The 20,588-nt window shown below is 33.9% G+C and overlaps 1 protein-coding gene across 1 annotated transcript; it reads right to left on the bottom strand.

Moving 5' to 3' along the window:
- Positions 1-262: 262 nt before the first annotated feature.
- On the bottom strand, positions 263-10,370 carry LOC110856287. The gene is made up of 8 exons (XM_022104767.2): positions 9,811-10,370; positions 9,147-9,267; positions 7,379-7,521; positions 6,903-7,020; positions 3,354-3,486; positions 2,890-3,051; positions 1,030-1,206; positions 263-677 (listed from the first exon to the last, which is right to left on the bottom strand). Exons 1-8 carry the CDS (start codon positions 10,317-10,319, stop codon positions 370-372), a joined length of 1,671 nt encoding a protein of 556 aa, XP_021960459.1. The 5' UTR covers positions 10,320-10,370; the 3' UTR covers positions 263-369.
- Positions 10,371-20,588: the final 10,218 nt, after the last annotated feature.

The following is a 20,588-nucleotide window of genomic DNA, read 5'->3' on the forward strand; positions in this document are numbered from 1 at the left end:
ATGTCACCATTTCTGGTCACTATGTATTACCACTTGCATAATAATTTCAGAACAGTTCAAAACATTTTGGAAATTGTAACCTTTGTAAACTTTATAAAAATGCATATGAATTGTCATGAATCATAATATAATAAACAGATTTCTGTTAGAACTTCGGCGTCGAAAATCGTGTTAATACTTTTTGGGGGGAACAAAATAATTTAGATACTTTCCAGGAAATATAGTGGCTTCCGATTTTTCCATAAAAACATATTTTGCCAAATAATTTGTTAAAACTGTTTATTAACTTTGCATTTATTTTTTAATTCTTACATAATTTTGAAAATTTGTTTTAAAAGTATTTGATAAATTTTTCTTGATCAAGTTCTCTTAACAACTGTCCGGTTGCCATGGAATTAATGGCAAATCGTCCAATTTTTCTCCCCTTATGAACTCGGTGGTCAATTGTTGACCAAGTTCCTTTTGTCGGATGGTGTTGAGGTCGAGGAAGGTCAATTGGAGGGTCCCAAAGCCGGCCCCCGTCGCCCAGTAAACCATCCACAAATCCGACCCCCATTTTGAGAGGAGGAACGTCGAGGGGGAAACTTGGATCAGCCAAGCCTCCCCCATTTTCCCGTATTTCCAGTAAAGTTGAGGATTTCCGTTTTCGTTGGTGCGGATCGAAAGGTTAATTTCACCTGGGAAAGGGATACGTTGATAGGATTAAAGTTTGGTAATAATGTGTTACCGGAGACGTTATTCTTAGAAATCAGGTATTAAAATAATACCAAGCGGTATTCATATATGACTGCTGATTGTTTTTTGATAAGTAATCCCGTGTAATAACAGCTCGGAATTAAAGTTTTCCCATATCGGTAGCAAATTTTTACGGACCGGTATAATTTTAATACCAAGCGATAAGAACTTTAATACCGAGCAATCAAAATCTGCCAAACTATACCAGATTTCTAACAGTTACACGGTAACTTTTACCAACCGGTAATTCATATATCGGTTTACACATTTGTCATCATTTGGTAGTTAACGTACCATTAAATCCGCTCCCATAAGTGCCAACTGCTTGCTCGAGTGAAATGTTGACAGCGTTTGTTTCAGCCCATTCAAGACTTCGAGTATTCGCATTTCGACGTATGTCGAAAGTCGGAAAACCGTTAAACATCGAGTGATAATCAATTTTCGGTAGGTTCCCAGTTTTTACCGGAGATCCTGAAATTATGGCAAAATTTCTTTAAAAATTACATCATTCACGGAGTAACCACCATTGTAACCAGTTTTGGAAAGTTTGGTAAGAAAATTATGAATAGGTAAATCTACAAAGGTTACAAAAATCCAGATTTCAGAACCCCTTTGTTTCACAAAATTAGATAATAGTATGTCGTTTTAAAGTAAATTAATAGATTTTATATAGTTTAAACAAATCGACGAGATACTTGACTCAGATTCATCTGCTTAAATTTGCCCGATTAAAAATACATTTCTCAAATATTGCAATCTGTCATATTTTCACGTCGATGAATATATTTTATTAATTTTAAGATGTAAATTATAATGTGCAGATAGGTCGTCCTTCGTACTCATTAATTTGCATTTTAAGATGCGCTACACACTTTATCCGACCATGAATTTATCATAACTTGGTCAGTTTGGAAACTTAAGTAAAAAAAAAATACTATGAGGTTAATTTAGAAAAGTGTACAGATTTACAGGGCGTTCTGAGTTACAAAAATCTATACAGGTTTCTTGGTACCATTGCAAAATCCGGTAGCTTTGAAGAATTAGATGAAAAACCGTGTCGACATGTTTTACGGATTTTATAGAGTTTAAACAAATCTAGATGTGTTGCACATCTGCGTAATTTTGTCCGATTAAAAAAATAATAGTATATCAGAAATTTGAAAAACTCATATTTTCACGTCGATAAATAATTCTACTCAGGTTGAAATTTAAATTACAATGTGCAGATTGGTTTAGAACGTTCCATCAAAATTGAATAAGCTTTACTGTTACTTTACTTTGTTTAATGAAGATGCATCTGCGTAGATTTGCAAAATTTTGCAAAAATAGATAAGAAATTTTAACCCCCTCGTAGTTTCACGACATGTATACATTTTACTCGTTTTAAGATACAAATTAATTATGATGTCAAGATTGACAATTGGAAATTTCCAAAAATTTGTCGAACTAGATAAATTTTATATAACTGTGAGTCGTTTTATATAAATGTGTTGCACATCTGCGTAATTAATTTTGCCCGATTAAAAAATAACAGTATATCAGAAATTTTAAGTCCTTCGTATTTTCACGTCGATAAGTAATTTTACTTCTGTTAACATTGTAAACTACAATGAACAGATTGATTGAAAACTGATTACTATCCGTAGTGACCATATTAAACATGACGCTTATGAAGTCATCCAACTCAAATTGAATGAACTTAACTGACAATGGAGGTCTCCCAACGTATGCTCACAGATTTGAACCAAACTAGCGTCAATCGATCACAAATATAATTAGTATGAAATTTGCAAACGGCACAATCTCCCCAATGCTCAAGTTTAGCGGAGATATTTGCATAAAAAGAGGAGAAAACGCACCCCAAATGCTGGCAAATTTTTCATTTTCAAAATTTGCTGCGCATTTTTCCCGCTTTTAATGCAAATATCTCCGCCAGACCTGCGTATTGGCAGATAGTTCCATTTGCAAATTTCATACTAATTATATTTGTGATCAGTTGACGCTAATTTCGTCCAAATCGTGGGAGACCTCCACTGTGAGACAAATACATTTTTACGCATTTTAAAATATTAATTATGAGAAAATTGACAGTTGACATTTAGAAATTTCCAAAATTTTGTTGCATTTAGTAAATTTGATGCAATTGAGTCATACCCGTGACCATGTTAAATATGGCGCTTGTGAAGCCTTCCAGCTCAAATCCGCCCGGACCCGGACCCGTCAAACTGGCGAACATGCCCAGCCCCAAATCCGGGTAGAGGTAGAACATTGTTATGTAGGGAGGGATGTATCCCGTGTGACCTACCCGGACCCACCCTAAATATTCAAAAATATGGTTAACTAAGCAATTAAAAACCCAAATTTGTTAGCTAAAAAACGAAATTGAAATTTTGAAAACCCAGCCAAAGGGCAAAAGTATAATTTGGTCCATCAGCAATGATAAAATTGCTACCATTTTCAAGTCAATATTTGTCACTCAACGGTAACAATAGTTTCCAGGAAATTCAAAATATTTACAGAAACCAATAACCAAATTTAATCGTTTTTTCGGGAACTATTGATAACCAACTTGGTAACAATATAGAGAGATCTTACAGTAAATAGAACCATTCACTGACCATTGTAAACCCCGAGGTACAAGCAGATTCTGTATCCAACGCTGACTTCGACCAGGGCGTCGGGGTCTTCTGGCGTTTTTGTGATGGCGTCGTACGTGCTGCTCGAGACTTTGGTCAGCCAACCCATCACTTCCTGCCAAGGAGGACAAATATTATTCAATAAAATTGAGGCAATTCACGCGGTTCTTGGTAACTTTGTAAAATTCCCAAATTCCGTAAATTTACAACCTTTCATAAAATTTTACAACTATTTCTGAGGTAAATTAACTTACAATTTTGTGTAAACTTACTCATCCTCAGAGCAAAGGTATCTTTTTATTTAGTGAAAGTTTTTAAGATGATTTTAAAAAGTTACAAAGTACTGCGTCAATTGCTTTATGCAGCGTGACCATAGTATTGAGGAGATTACGAAGTGAAAATATCAAGAGAAAATTACTTTGAGCCTGATTTTCTAGCGGTAACAACTACGATTGATAACTATAAATTTATTACCAACCGGTAATACCCACTTCTCAAATCGGTTTACACATTTGAAGTCATTGTGAAATTGGCATAACATTAAATCCAAGTTTAAATTTCTTGTCCGAATAAAATGTTGACAGCGGTTTTGTAAAAGTTTGTGAAAGTATTTTACAAACTTCTGTGCTTAACTTCTATGGATTTTACAAAGTTACAAAAAGACTGCTTGAATTGCTCTATGCAGCGTGAATATAGTTTTGAAGAGATTACGAAATGAATGAAAATGGCAAGAGGAAATTACTTTGAGGCTGAAATCTCATTGTAAATTTAGCTAATTAATCCGCAATAATAATTACGACAGAGAAACAATTTTACCTAATTGTTGTTATCGATTGGGAAAATTTAACTAAAGCAATCTCGACGTGGAAGTCATAACAAGGCAAAAAAATGCCATACAATTTCTGCATGTTTACTATGTTTCGTATTTTGTGACATAATTTCCCTGCGTAATTTGCATTATGGATTGAAACTGAAAAATTAAGGAAAACTGTCAAGCTTCCTGAAACTAAGGGGGTAATCCCTCTGGGGGCAAATTAAAAAAATTGTGAATTTTACCCAGAAACGTAAATTTTTCTTGGGCCATTATTTTGCAAGGGGCGTTTTTACAAATCACAAATTTAATTAATATGTGTGACATTTACAAAAAAGCGGCATGTACCAATGGTCACGTTTGGCAGAGATATTTGCATCCAAAGAGTAGAAAACCCACAGAAAATTTAAAAAGTCTAAAATTTTTATATTTTAGGGTGCGTTTTCTTATCTTCGAATGCAAATATATTTCTGCCAAACGTGCAGATTGGGAGATCGTGTCCTTTGTAAATTTCATAGTAATTAAATTTGTGGTCAATGTAAACTAGTTTGGTCAAGTCGATTGTTAAAAGTATGACATCATTCTAGATTAGAAATGCATCTACGTAATTTGTTATTAACAAATCTAAATTTATTCAGAAACAAATATCGACGTCGAAGCCCTAACAAAATAAAAAGTCGTTTTTGTGATGGCGTCATACTTCCTGCTCGAGACTTCGGTCAGCCAACCCATTACGTCAAGGACAACAAATATTTTAAACAAGATTCAATAAAAATGATGCAATTCACACAGTTCTTGGTAACATTGTAAAATTCGTAAATTCTACAAATTTACAAACTTATACAAAATTTTACAACCATTTCTGAGGAAAATTAGCTCCAAAATTTTTGTAGTTCAAGGAGGTCTTCTAATTTTGTAAAGGTTTGTAAAATTACTTTACAAAACTTATGGATTTTACAAAATTACAAAAGTCTGCGTGAATTACTATATGTTACGTATCCATTATTTTGAAAAGATTACGAAATAAAAATGTCAAGAGGAAATTTCCTTGAATCTGATTTTCTTTGAAATCTTATTGTCGATTGACTTGCCATGACATTTAATGCAGAGACAAAAGCTATGGATGTATCTAATTGCTGTTATCAATTTATTAAAAATCTGTCTGAAATAATATCGACGTCGAAGTCCTAACAAAGCAAAAAAAAAGTCATCCAATTTCTTCTAGCTTACGAAACATATTTTGTAAACATATTCAAGTCACAAACTTAATTAACATTAAAAAGAACTATTTGCATCCGAAGCAAATATGTAAACGCACAGTAAAGCTGACAAATTTTACACTTTCCAAATTTATTGCGCGTTTTATCCACTTTGGAAGCAAACATATGGGAGATCATGTCCTCGGCAAATTTCATATTAATAAAAATTGTGATTAAGTGAGTCTAATTTGCTTAATATCGGAGAGCATACGCTGAGAAACCTCCATTATTAGAAATACTAATGTAATGGCGAGGCAATGGATCTAATTATCTTCTTAACAACTGAAGTAGATTTACCCAAAAACAAATATCGTCGTCAAAGTCTGAACACAATAAAAAGTCGTTCAATTTCTGCAAGTTTATATATGGTATTCATTTCGAGCCTGCAAGTTCACCAGTTCGCCAAAAAAAATTCGCTTGAAAATTGATTTGTGAACTTGCGCATCTCCAGGGCTAGTATTTAATTCGCAAAACATTTTTCATCAATTTTGCAATGGGAAAAGTCCATAAATCTCTATTAGTTACTGATGTCTGGCCTTTTGAATTTCTTATTTGGTAAATTTCAGACGCAAAACTATTACCAAGATCAAGGGCAAAAAAACTTATCTACTAAACTTGTTCCAATTTACGTCAATAAATGTAGGTTTCATATTAATTACAATTGTGATCAATTGAGTCTATTTTGCTCAAACTCGGAGACCATACGCTGAAAGACCTCCATTGTCAGAAACACTACTGAGGATGAGGAATACTAATGGTAAGAACACTAATGAATCTGATTAACTTGTTATCATCGAAGCTAGATTTACCCAAAATCAAATATCGACATCAAAGTCTTAAGATAATAAAAACTCGTTCGATTTGTGAATTTCTCCAAGTTTACGAAACATAGTTTGCTAGGAAGCCTCCATTACAAACAAATATTACCAATATCAAGGGCAAGAAAGCTTATCTAATAAACTTGCTACCAAAAAATGTAGATATCTGTGGAAACAAATTTCGACGTCGAACTCCTAACAAATTCAAAAGTTATCCAAATTCGGCAAGTTTGCGAAACATATTTTGTGACCTGATTTTCCTTAGTAATCGTTATTAGAGGTTGGAATTGAAAATCAATTATCTAATCAAAATTGTTTTTATACGAAAAATATAAACAAAAATCGTTTATCATGATTCAGTTAGGTTTTTATGCACATGTTCTTACACATTAACCCATTTAAAATTTGCAACCTCCTCTTTTTGCATAAAATATAAACTTTACTATATTTTTTAGTAAATGGTAATACCTTTAGAAAAGTATAACTCCTTAGTTTACAAGTTTATAAAAGTAAAAACATCGGTACAAAATTCTTTTAAAGATTACTTACTCATGGAAAAATCATTTTACAAGCTTTTAGATAATATAGATGTACCCACGATTTATTGAAGTTTATGACCGATTCATAGCTTAAAAAAACTTACTTCCGGAACGACTTGACGATCCCCAACTTTTCCTTTGTTTAAATGAAGCAACATATATTTCGTAAAGTCGTTGGCGGACGTTAAAATTGCTCCGCTCGCCAGGATAAAGGAGACCGATCTGCAAATTCACATTTCATTTAAAACTATTTGCCACATGCTTAATTAGCACGTGTACAAAGTAAATTTCCGCTGTGCTTGTAAATTTTGTTAAAAACACGAAAAATTATAGAAAAGTTAACGAAATAGAAAAATTCATCGCTCTGTTACACTCCAAACTTCTAAACTATTCCTTTCAAGGTACAAAAAAAATTATGCAATTTACAAAACTTCCAATAGCATATTTGTAAACTGTGTAAAATTCATAAGACACATTGGATAATCAATAATTTCGTTCAATGTTTAAAAATAATTTTTAACTTTACAATCTTTTTCGGAAAGTTTACAAAATTTGGATTTCTTTTTATTTGTCTTCTCACTTTAAGAGTTCGGGATTATATCTAGTGTGATTTTCATCCTTCCAAATGTACGGGACAGCTCGGAACATCATGTTGTTGTGGTCGTCCGTGGGTTTGATCCACGTCGTGTCCATCATTCCAGCATCAGTGAGGAATTCGCCAAGCTGAAAAAATTCAAATAATGCAGTTCACGTAGGAATTGGTAACGTAGTAACACTTCATCTAGCCTACTTTGTAAGCTTCACAAATTTATAATTAGTAGGCATTTTCTACCTATTTCTATGAATGTCTCAAAATTTGCAAAGTTTCCGAAAATGTTTCAAGATTATAAAACACTCATGAAATGCACGCGGTCCTTGGTAACTTTGTAAAGTCAGCAAATTCCGTAAACTTACAAGGTTTGACAAATATTTCTGAGGAAAATTAGCGTACAAGTTTTTCTAAACTTATTCAGATCACGGGCGTTTTTTTATTTTCTAAAAGTTTATAAAATTATTTTCGGGAAGGTCTGAACTCTTTTTAGTTAGCTCTGAAGAATACGTAAGCTATTCACCTTTTAATTGTTTTTAATTATCATTATTTCCCAATAATTTACTAACGGCGTTCAAATTATTCTATTCAGACTAGTACAAAATTTTACTGTTTCGTGTAAAAGGATAAAAATACTTCAACCACTTTGGATAAATTTGCAGAAAAAATTTAGAAAATTTTTACCCCATTATAACTGCTACATTGCTAGATTGGTCTTTACCTTGTAACATGTTAAGTTAGAGCAGGTCTGGATGAGTTATTTACCCATCCTCCCCCCAAGCAGCCCATATAGCACAGCGGTCTTCGCGGCAAGCCTCCAAGTTTTGGGGTCGTGGGATCGAACCCCACTCGGGGCATTTATCCTCGTTTGCATTTTTCTTGATTTTGTAGACCGTTTTCTTTAGTGGGGGTATTATAACTTTGACCTATGATGACCTGGTGACTATGTGCACCGAAGCCGACTTATCCTATTATTTTACACCAGTTCATTTTATTTTGGCGTTCAAATTATTAAATTTGGATAGTTGAATGATTTTCACGCCAAACTAAAATAAACTTGTGTTAAATAATAGGATAATTCGGATGACTCGGCTATTACCCGAGTTTATTTTAGTTTGGCGTGAAAATCATTCAACTATCCAAATTTAATAATTTGAACGCCAAAATAAAATGAACTGGTGTAAAATAATAGGATAAGTCGGCTTCGGTGCACATAGTCACCAGGTCATCATAGGTCAAAGTTATAATACCCCCACTAAAGAAAACGGTCTACAAAATCAAGAAAAATGCAAACGAGGATAAATGCCCCGAGTGGGGTTCGATCCCACGACCCCAAAACTTGGAGGCTTGCCGCGAAGACCGCTGTGCTATATGGGCTGCTTGGGGGGAGGATGGGTAAATAACTCCAGACCTGCTCTAACTTAACATGTTACAAGGTAAAGACCAATCTAGCAATGTAGCAGTTATAAGACCATGGCTTTCTTGAATTGTGGCACTGGTCACAAAATTATGAGTTGGCATATGCAACACATCTTCAGAAAAATTTGATACAAAAATTGGGGTGTCCAAAAAATTGAAAAATTACTCGGATAATTTTCAGGTAACGATTTCTGACTAATTAAAACTAATCTGGGGATGGTGTATTCGTCGCTTAAAATATCTGCGTGCTTTGCTTATTTATAAAGTTGTCAAGTCTAAAAATTTTCGAAATTTCTTCAAAATTATCTATGAATTTTTTAGTAGTCATTATAATTCTTACCAAGTTTTCGTAAGTGGTGTTGGCCATATGCGCCAAAATGTGAGACGCCATTGCAATCAGGCCATTGTTGTAGTGGAAAGTTGTCCGAAAAGGTTCCGATTCTGGGGCATAACGATACCGGCTGAAATTAGTTGTATTAATTAATAAATAATGTAAATCATGGGAAACTCAATTTGCAATAAATTTGGAAGGATTTCATATTCATTGAGTGACTTCACTACCGTGGTAATATTTTTTTAAGAAATTAATATACCTGGAACATGTTTTAGATGTTTCCAAAAATGTTACCGGCTTGGTAAAATATGTATTTTTGTACCAATTATTGCTTTTTACCAAAAGCACTGAGTGACTTCACCGTCGTGGTAATATTTTGCACAGAAATGACAATCCTAAAACATGTAACAGATTTCCTATTCTTCCTGTACTGTTACCAGTTTGGTAAAATGTATTTTTATCAGTTATTGCTTTTTACCAAAAAACAGATTATTTTTTGTCCACAAATATTGAATTCTTGCGAATTTGTACTAAACTTGGTAATTGTTACCAAATGGTTAAAATGAATTATTTGTTAAACGAGCAATATTTATTTACCAATTTGTACCAAAATTTGTACCAATTTTTGTTACCAAAGCAGATACATAATTTCAAAAATGTCTAAACTCACAAGAACATTTCGTCCACCGTGTCATAAGCCTGCGCCAGCATTCCCGACATTTCCGCCATGATGTCAACCCTGTGCGCCAAGAGGTCACGAAAGGTCACCCGCTCCGACCTGTACCTGTCCACCAGGGTAAAATCATATGTGGGCGCTAACTCTCGAATCGGCACGTCCAAAACGGATTCTCCCAACGCGGGAAACAGCTCATTCAACTTTTTTGCAATGATCACTCCCGCGAAGGATTTGGAAGCTGAGCCAATCGCAAAGAGTGTGTTGTTATCGGCGGGAAGGTTGTTTTCCAAGTCGCGCAGTCCGTAACCCTTGGTGAAATGGAGGTCACCCGTTGACCTCACGAGGGAAAGGGCCAAGCCAGGAATGTGCTGTTTTTCCATCATTTGGACAACAAAAGTGTCAATTTGTTCTTCTAGTTCGGGGGGAATGACGTTCTGTAGGGTGGAGTGAGACACCCAAGCGAGGAAGAGCACTAGGGTGGCGGGAAGTTTAAAATTTCCCATGGCGATATTTAAACAAAAATTGTTTGTAACGGGGGAAGGTTTGTAAAATAATTTTACTAAAGGTTTCAAAAAATACGAGATGCTAATTTTGTAATAAAAAAAAGTTTGCAAATTTTTTAAAGATCCGAGTAAGAAGCTTTGCTGAAATGAAATGATGTTCTGCATGAAAATTTGCATATTTATATCCATGCAAAAATTGGGTTTAGGTACAAATTATGTAAGTCCACATTAATCCAGGTAAATAAGTCCATATATTTTTAATGGAAGGATGTGACGAAAAATGGGATCAAATCTTGACACCGTGACGAAATTCGTTCCATGACTAATCTGTCGGTGCAGAGATCAAAATTGTTATTACTGGAACAAATGCACGTATTAATTTGTTGTGTAATCTGACAAATGGGGGATTAATTCGGGAAAAAGGTGAGTGGAGTCAGGTACATTATTGTTCACTGACACTCTAAATAACACGGTAACAAAACTGGACAATTTGTTACCAGTTGGTGGCAAATCGCTTGTAAACTTTGCACACTCACTTTGCTAGAAAATTAACCAAATTGCACAAAAAATAACTGGTAAAATTATAATAAATTGGTAACAAAATTGTTTTGAAACATTAATCTCAACCGGGTTATTGGTAACTATTTGCTATCAGAGAGTAATAAAAATTGAAATTTCTTTCTCTTTGAAATCTTTGAAATTCAGATTTGTACCCCTTCAGTGAAAAATTGATTCTACGGTGGTGGCAAATTTCATCTTCACCTAAAATTCCTATGTAAATCGTCACACAAAAGGTAACGATTCTGTTACCACATTATTTAGAGTGTACTATTTTGCCAAAGTATGGTAAATAATAGCAGAAAAAGTGGTGTGATGTTTACTTCGTGCACTTTATAATTTGGTGGCGTGAGGGACAAATCCGACATTTTCTAATCGGTGATTAATACAGAGAAGGACTTTTGTCCGAGCTGATTACTAAATTTTTGGGTATTTCCAGCCACATTATATTATGACGTATGTAAACTGTGTAAAGTTCGCAAATTTCTACCGACACGCGAAATACTCGAGAAATAACGGCAGGGAAACCGAAGGGACCACTAATCCGTACTGGTTTATTGCAATCTTAAAATACGGTTAATACACTTCTCGACGTGAAAGTATGACAAATTGAAATTATTCCGACATTGCGACATTGGAGCTTTCAAAATATTAGTAACAACATTTCGTCAATTTACTCAGGCACATGTGCTAATTATTTTACTTGCATAGTTTACGTACAATCAATCATTGTTTTGATATTTTTTTAGGAATACAATAAAATAAAGCATGCAGATTCATACTGCCAAAAACACAGTCAATGTACATAATTCAGGCTTATCCCCCTTAACATTTTACCATCCGGCACTGAACAAACCACTCTCCGATGTTGAAAATTTCATGAAATAAACTTGGTAATTTTTGGATTTTTTTCAAATCTAATGCCTTAATCTTTATTGACGTTTAAATTTTACTAACTTATTTTGAGTGTACCTTCTGAATGATTTCTAAGCAATTAAATTGAGATATTTAAAAAGAAATGACTTGTCAACCATTATGAAGCATCGATGATTTGTTAAATTATCGAAATAAATGTGAAATCTGTACAATTTTAATTTTCATGTATTTAATGCGTTAGTTTTTCATCAAGCAAATAATAAAGAAATAGAAATTCTACTCATTTTAAGTGATGCAAACGTATTAATTTAACTCTGGGGGTGCTCACAGGTTTCGCTAATTGCATTGCAAATAAGGTGTAAAGTTTTCGAAATTTGTCAGACATTTTGTTGCAAAATAATGTCTTGTTTAAATGTCGCCATCCAGTTTAGACTGTAACGAACTTATTTTTTCGAGTGTAATTCCTGCTTGATTTCTAGTCAATTAAATTGAGAGAATCGATTGATACAACCTTTCGAACATTAATCATGGATAATTTGCTAAGTTATCAGAATAAACGTGAAGTCTGTTCAATTTTTATATTGCATGTTTTTTTTTACATAATTCGTTAGTTTTTTCAGGCAAATTTAGTAAAGAAGTTCTACTCACTTTGAGTGACACAAACATTAATTATAGTCTAGGCGTACTCACAAGTTTTGAAAATTGCATTGCAACCTAAGTTGTCAAGTTTTTCGAAATTTTGCCAGATTTCGTAACACACTTTGTTGCAAAAACCAGCAGGTTTTTACAGATTTACAGAGAAATTTTCTCTGATTTCAAAAAGGTTGATTAAATGGTTGTGAAATAACCTGGCCACTTGAGCAATCCATTATGCGAAATTGAAAGAAATTGAAAAAAATCTAGGTACAGATTTAGCAAGAAATATTGTAAAAATTAGGATGATGAACGTGAAACTTTGGCAATTTTTAAGTTTTGTTAAACTGAACAAATTCACAATGGTTGCTGTTAAATAACAAATTAAATTAAGTTGACCAGTTTAATTAGTCAAGCTAGTTATCTTAGTTTGTGTATTGGTCACGTTTAGTTGATAACGCTGATTTGTAACCCATATTAATTTGCAAAAGATGAATAAATGGTAACAAATATATCTGTATTGTAAGATTACGATGCGTGCATTCTAAAATTATTAGAATCAGTGTGAATTCTGTACCATTTTATTTTACGCGTAATGTCGTAACTTTTTAAGAAAATTTGGCAAATAAGTTCTACCTTGAATACTTACAATGGGAGCGCAACCCATGTTCAGCCGGGATTATTTTTTGACCATGTTAGTTTGAAAGAGGAAGTCTTTAGAAACAACATTTGGTTTGGCACTTGCGCAGATGCGCAAAATTCAGCGCGTTATGGGCGCCGCAAGTTCGCAATAACTGCTGCGCGCTGCACATTGTCTGAAAAATCATCCGTTTTTGCGAACTTGCGGCGCCTATAACGCGCTGAATTTTGCGCATCTGCGCAAGTGCCAAACCAAATGTTGTTTCTAAAGACTTCCTCTTTCAAACTAACATGGTCAAAAAATAATCCCGGCTGAACATGGTTTGCGCTTCCATTGTTAGTTAAAATACTAACTTAAGAATATTACTATTGTGTAAATAAAACTTTTTACATTTGATGCAATTAAAATCAGTGAAATTTTTAAATGTACCCTTGTGACCAGTTATTAGGAAGATTTTCCAAATAGCTATAATAATATGTTATCTTCATGCTCATTAGATGCATAATCCCAACCTGTTTTTTTTAAATTAGGCACTAAAACAACGCACATTTAGGTCATTAGATGTTTAAGTATAACATATTTCGTGATCAGTCTTCATATGTTTATCGATTTATTTCTATATAATTTAGTAAAATTTTCGCTTTAGCAAATTTACTCCCAAGATGATTTACCCAAATTAAGAAATTAATCCTTTAAACGGCATTCCTAAAAAGTGGGAGAAAAGAATTAAATTTAAAAAATAAAATGTAAAATGTGAAATCTTTATGTAAAAATTGAAATATATTAGATTTGATTTTATTACTCGAGAAATGTATTTGCTTAAATCTTCGATTTCTTCAAAATCACCGGAGAATAATTAATTTTTCAGGAAAATTTAGTAAATAAATTTTACTCATTTTAGGTGAGAATCAAAAATAGTAATTTTATTTTGGGCGTACTCACAAGTTTCATAATTGTATTAAATAATCAAGTTAATCTGCACTATGGGAATACCCTGGAAGAGCTAATAAATACGATTTGCGGAAATCTCCCGTCCACCGACTCCCGCCCGCGTTCTTCCGCCCATTTACACCCGCCCGTGGAAATCTTCCGCCCACCGACTCCCGTTGACCCTCTCCCGCCCGTGAAAATCTCCCGTCCAAATCATCTCCCGCCCGTAATTTTTTTTGAGTAGTATTTATTTAGTCAACAGCATTAAGCATCAATCATGTAACCCGTTAAAAGCACAGTCAGTATACTTTTACAAAACGAAAAATAACAATAAGCGAAATAATAATGAATACATTACAAATCGGACAACCTCACTTAAATTAATAAAGAATGATAAAAATCATTACAAACGAATAATCAAATTATACAAAATTTTCGGAATCGGATACGGTAGGCAACTTATTAAGAAAAAGGCTGTTACTGGAAAAAGGTTGTGGCATATGTATTTCATTTCCTGTACCTGTAGGTTGCCTAAATATTCTTGTATATATTCATTGAATAATTTGTAATTAATAATATGAATAATTCGACAATTTGTTTAATTAGGTTATTAGATTGTAATGATTTTTGTCCTTCTTTATTATTTTAAACGAGGTTGTCCGATTTGTAATGTATTCATTATTATTTCCCGTCTTGTTATTTTTCGTTTTGTAAAAGTATACTGACTGTGCTTTTAACGGGTTACATGAGTGATGCTAAATGCTAAAAAAATCTTGTACTCGAAAAAAATTACGGGCGGGTGATGATTAGGGCGGAAGATTTTCACGGGCGGGAGATGGTCGACGGGAGTCGGTGGGCGGAAGATTTCCACGGGCGGGAGTAAATGGGCGGAAGAACGCGGGCGGGAGATCGTGGGCGGGTTGCTTCCGTATACCATAAATACACTTATTTATCAAGTTTATTTAAATTTGCTAAGTTTCGTGAAACATTTTGTTGGAAAACCAAAACTATTGTTCACAGATTTCCCTGAAAAGTCGCAATAATTAATTTCGCAAAATTATTTTGCAAAAAATTTTCTAAATGGTTTAATACCCTGGTAACTTGAGCAACCCCATTATGCCAGTTGTCAGCGTCGAAAGCATCAATCTATGTGAATATTTAGCCAATTAATATTGTAAAATTATAAATATGAACGCGAAACTCTCACAATTTTGACGTTTTCGTAAATTGTACTTTATAAAATATTAGATATTACTTTACGCAATACGATTTAAAAGATTTTACTTGATTATCTTGATATTTACCCAGCTGGAAAAAATTATGAAGAGAAATCAAATGCAAATCTAATTTTTTTAAATTTACATTTTTCGCCGGCATGCTTTAACTTTGTAAAATTTTGAAATTACAAAAAATTCACAAAACCCACAGACGCGTGGGTTTTGTGACGCGACGCGTTATTATTTTTTTCAAACCTTATATTAGTTTTTGTGTCAATATCTTGCGATTTTTTACTCCGGCATGAAACTTTTCAATTCGTAACTTGAGTAAGTTTTAAATGCTTACGAATCATCCAGAAACTATGTTTACATCGAAATTTAACAAAATATGACAATTAACACTCATACATAGACTCTTACAATGCGATGGCGTGATGTGTAACCCTCCGATTTAGTTCAAATTTTGAAATTATGTGGTCCATGCCAATACAACCAACTTTTCTTCAGGCACAGAATCTGTCAAAATATCTTACATAGGTCAAAGTACCAAAAAAGGGCGATTTTTACCAGGCGAAGGAAGCAAACTCAACTTCCATTCTCTTCCGGTGCTAAAAATTGCACATTTTTCAACTTTAACCTCAAATATTTTGACAAATTCTGACCATCGCACAAACTGCCTCAAGAAACGTTGGTTGTATTGACATGGACCACATAATTTCAAAATTTCAACCAAATCGGATGGTTACACTTCACACCATCTCATTGTTAGAAATAGGGTTACGATTATAACCAAAGTTTAAACGTATATGACTCTACCACCGTGGTTATGAATTTGTCACCACCTGATTATAAATTTATTACCTCTGGTGACAATTTAATACCAAGTCGGTGAAACTTTATAATTAGCCGGTGACAATTGTAACCACTCGATGACAAATTTATAACCACGGCGGTAGAGTCACATACGTTTACTTTTTGGTTATAATCGTAACCCCATTTCATTTATGAGTGTACACTCATACATTAAATAATAATTTGACACTTTTTGCATAACTTGCATAAGTTGAATCTGTCGTAATTTAAATAATCAAATTTGCACGAAGTGGTAGTCATTGTCGTGACATCGGTAATAACAATTTCCTGAAAATTCAAAAAACATTTTTTGGAAACTTAAAATTGCATGCCACGCATAGTATTCATGGATATCTCCAAGGCAATCTGGATGTATGTTCAGCAAATAAATATTGTAAAATTATGAAAATGAACGTGAAACTTTGACAATTTTGAAGTTTTCGTAAATTGTAAAAGTTCACAATGGTCGGTGGATAAGTTATATAATCAATTAAATATAACAAACTGGTTAAATTAGTTAATCTAGTTATCTTACAATTAGTTTAGAACTGGTCAAACTTAATTGATAACACTGATTTGCAACCCATAGCACTTGGCAAAATCTAAACTGACTCGCATTCAAAGAAAAAATGCTTAACCTTCTAAGGTATCTGTGTTGTAAAATAGGATGTGTAAAATCTAAAATTATCTGAATCAACGTGAAATCTTATTTTATCTTGTAGATACATACATAACAATTTTATATTTTTTTTGGAAAATTTAAAAAATAAACTGTCCCTTGCATGACAAAGTTTAATAAAATACTATTTGACCAGATTTTTTGTTTAAATACTGCTATTAAGCGCACACTGAGCAAGAAAAAAGGCAAATGTTTCGCAATTTTCATTGATTTTGAAAGAGCTTTTCCAAATGTGCCACATAAAAAGCTTTGGAATAAATTATTTGAGATCGGATTATCAGGGAAAATTATAAGATTGATGAAACATTTATATGATTCTTCATCCACCAGAATCAGATTAGAGCATGGCAATACTGAAAATATTGATATATCTATAGGTCTGGCTCAAGGGGAGGTCCTATCGCCATTATTTTTTTCCCTCTATATCGCAGACATTGAAAAAATATTAAGAAATAGTGGAATTTCGGGGGTAAAAGTCTCTAAACAGCTTGACTTGCAAATTCTATTATTTGCAGATGACATGGTTGTGTTAGCTGAGAGTGAGCAACAATTACAACGTAAATTGAATATCTTACGAGAATATTTTTTATCCTTGGACCTAAAGGTAAATATGAGCAAAACGAAAGTGATTGTGTTTAGGAAAGGAGGACGATTAAAGGCAGGAATCCAATTTTGGTATGGGAAAGAAAGGGTTGACATCGTCACAGAATATACGTATTTAGGAGTTATTTTCTCCCAAAAAGGTGTATTTCAAAAGGCGGCTGAATCCTTCAAGAAAAAGGGCGTGGTTGCATTAGCATCGGTATGGAACACCGGTTTTAGGGGTAAAATCACTGACTGGAACTCGAAAATTAGACTTTTTGAGTCAATCTCACTATCCTGTGCATTATATGCTTCTCAAATCTGGGGCTTAAGATACATGGATAAGATGGAAGAACTACAAATGTACTTCTTTAAGAGGCTGCTTGGGGTGGAGCGGACCGTACCAGGATACCTTGTTAGATTAGAAACAGCATCACCACCATTCAGTCTGCGTGTCATAAAACAAGCAATTAAATACTGGATCAAATTAATGCTTATGGAGGAAGAAAGATATCCGAGACTTTGTTTGGAAGCCATGTACAAAGAATGGTCAGACGGTAATTACAATTCTACTTACAACTGGGTAGCGCAACTGCATTTGTGCTTGCAAAGACTTGGTTTTGCTAACTTCTGCAAAATGGATAACATAGCCGACATGTACGCTGAAATCCCACACATATTGACTAGGATAATTGATATGAAAAGGCAAGAGGACATTAGTGCAATGCATAACTCGAAGCGTCACAGTCATTACATTAAAATGTGGGACGATGAAATGCAGCCAACAAAGTATCTCCTATTACATCTGCCACAAAAACACCTTAATATCATTGCTCAGCTTAGGTTAAATGATGGAAGGATTGTGCATGAGAAATTTAGGCACTCATTTGACTCAGACACATTATGTGGCCATTGTAACATAAGAGAAGAGGAAACAGTTCAGCATTTTTTATGCAAGTGCAGAGTATTTATAACAAGAGATGAACTGACTGGACAATTTGACACTAAAAATGACGACTGGCCAAATTTACTTAACCCTAGCAATCGTGAGAAATGTATATTGCTCTCAGAATATGCGCAAATAAAATTAAGGCTAAGAAAAATGATGCTCGAAATGTAGCTTCACTCTGCTCTTAACCCTTGGTTGGATAGGACTTAAGTCAAGTCTTCTATACTACTGTAGATTAAAAGTTAGTGCGTCGCACCTTACAAGTGACAAGGAGGAATTTACTCATATTTTACGATTGGATTCAGGATTTTTGAAATGCATTCCGGTAAATATCTTGTCGTGGCTCTATTGGCTACCGTCTTTACTACCACCACGGAGGGGAATGGGGCCCTGGTGAGGTTTGCAACTGCAAAAAGTACCTGGACAGGGGTCATGGAGTTCATCTCTGGTGTGAGAGCTGCTTTTGGGAAATCAAAAGAATTCAGTGATAAGCAGGGTTTCGACGATACACAGAAAGGTATCCTTCAGTATATTGTTGTTAGTGCATACCAATTGGAGGAAATGGTCAAGAGGCTGACGGCAATGGTGGAGGAAATTGAGAAAAACAATGCCATCATGTTAGAAGCAGGGAAGGAGGAGAACAAATCTGATAGTAATAATTATTATTTGCTGGCAGGGATATTAGCCGTAATGTCGCTGAACCTGGCCATGTGCTTTATGATAAATATGCAGGCTCAAGCAGCACGTAGATCCAACGAGCAGAATGTGAACATAGCTAGGGCATAAGCTCAAAATATGATCAAAATACACATCGTAAAATAAAATAAGCTATATAATACATTAATCGGATTGATGCTGACCGAAAGGGGCTAAGAAGAATGTGCCTGAATATGGATTGTTAATTAAATAATTTAATGTAATTTTAAATATTTTTAAACCGTTTCACAAGATTTTAATATTAAATATATATTATATTGCTTTCACTAACTAATCATGGCACTAACGGAACCAGCTCAATATCTTAACTAAATTCTTTATAATTATGAATTTTATGTACTCTATGGGCAGATTTTGCCCGAAAGGGTTTTATTAAATTAATAAATCAATCAATAAATCAATCAAATAAAATACTATTTACTAATTTTATTCCTGTCATACCGTCGTCATGTAGCTCGCTTTTAATTATCCAAGAATATTAGAATTGTGTAAAAAAAATTACTAATATAATGCAATTACTAGGTAAACTATCGAAATTTTTATATCTTTTTGTAAAAAAATGGGTGTATCATAGGGTTGCCGATCCTATCCTATCCTATCCGATCGGATAATCCGACATTATCCGACACTTGTTATAACATGTATCCTATCCGAGCCTCGGATAGGATGCATGTTGTAACAAGTGTCGGATATCCGTCATCCTATCCTATCCGATCGGATAGGATAATCTCGGATAAAAACGGCAACCCTAGTGTATCAAAATTTCCGGCAAATTTTTAGTCAATTCTAGATTTGCAAACGTCAATTTTGATGCGCAGTTTTTAAACTGTTTTGCAAAATAAAGGGTTTTGTCAAATGGTGACATGACGAAATAGTGACGAACTTGACATCTTCGTTCCTAAACCTTCTTGGATCAATGCCTACCAACCTATTTTTCAACTTTATCGAACCAATAAAATATTTTTATTTGTTAGACGTTAAACTACAACATATTATAAAATTGGTCCCCACATTTCAATTTATTTCTATAAAATTTAATAAAGTTTCTGTTTTAATAAGTGTGTTTATTATGTTCGGCACAAATCCAGAAATTAATCCTTTAAGCGGCATTCCTGAAAAGTGTGAGAAAAAAATTAAATTAAAATTAATTTTTTTAATGCATAAATATTGAGTTAAATTAAATTAAATGTCAATCTTATTACTCGAGAATCCATCATGCATTTGCTGAAATCTTCGATTTTTTTACAATCACCAGAGTATTCATTTGGAAACTTTTTCCCAGATTTTTTAACTGAAAAATTAAAATCAAGTATCAGACATTTGTTTCAGAAATTGTATCCAAAAACTCGGCTAGTTTGTGTATGACAAAGAATTGCGGGAAATTCGAATTTCATGTCGGTAAATATTTTTGCGTATTAAATTCGATTTGCACAAGAAAACTGATAGCTTACAGTCGGCCACGCATTTTTTGGTGTCTTCAATCCACTTGGCTTCAGTCGATGCCGAGAGTGGTTCATTCTGGTCGAACATTAGTTTAAGGTGGCTTTTCAGCCTAGATTCGTCCAATGTATCGTTCTTGCAGATTTTCATCTCCTCGGCTACACAAGCTTTGAAACACTGACAAAAAAAGTAGATT

Source organism: Folsomia candida, unplaced genomic scaffold (genome assembly GCF_002217175.1).
Source record: "Folsomia candida strain VU population unplaced genomic scaffold, ASM221717v1 Fcan01_Sc015, whole genome shotgun sequence".
Taxonomy (NCBI): Eukaryota; Metazoa; Arthropoda; class Collembola; order Entomobryomorpha; family Isotomidae; genus Folsomia; species Folsomia candida.

Coding starts and splice junctions, on each gene's coding strand:
- LOC110856287 (XM_022104767.2), bottom strand. CDS start 10,319: ATGGGAAATTTTAAACTTCCCGCCACCCTAGTGCTCTTCCTCGCTTGG. Junction 9,268..9,810: donor ACGGTGGACGAAATGTTCTT/GTGAGTTTAGAC, acceptor AACTAATTTCAG/CCGGTATCGTTATGCCCCAG. Junction 3,487..6,902: donor ATCGTCAAGTCGTTCCGGAA/GTAAGTTTTTTT, acceptor CCTCCTTGGCAG/GAAGTGATGGGTTGGCTGAC.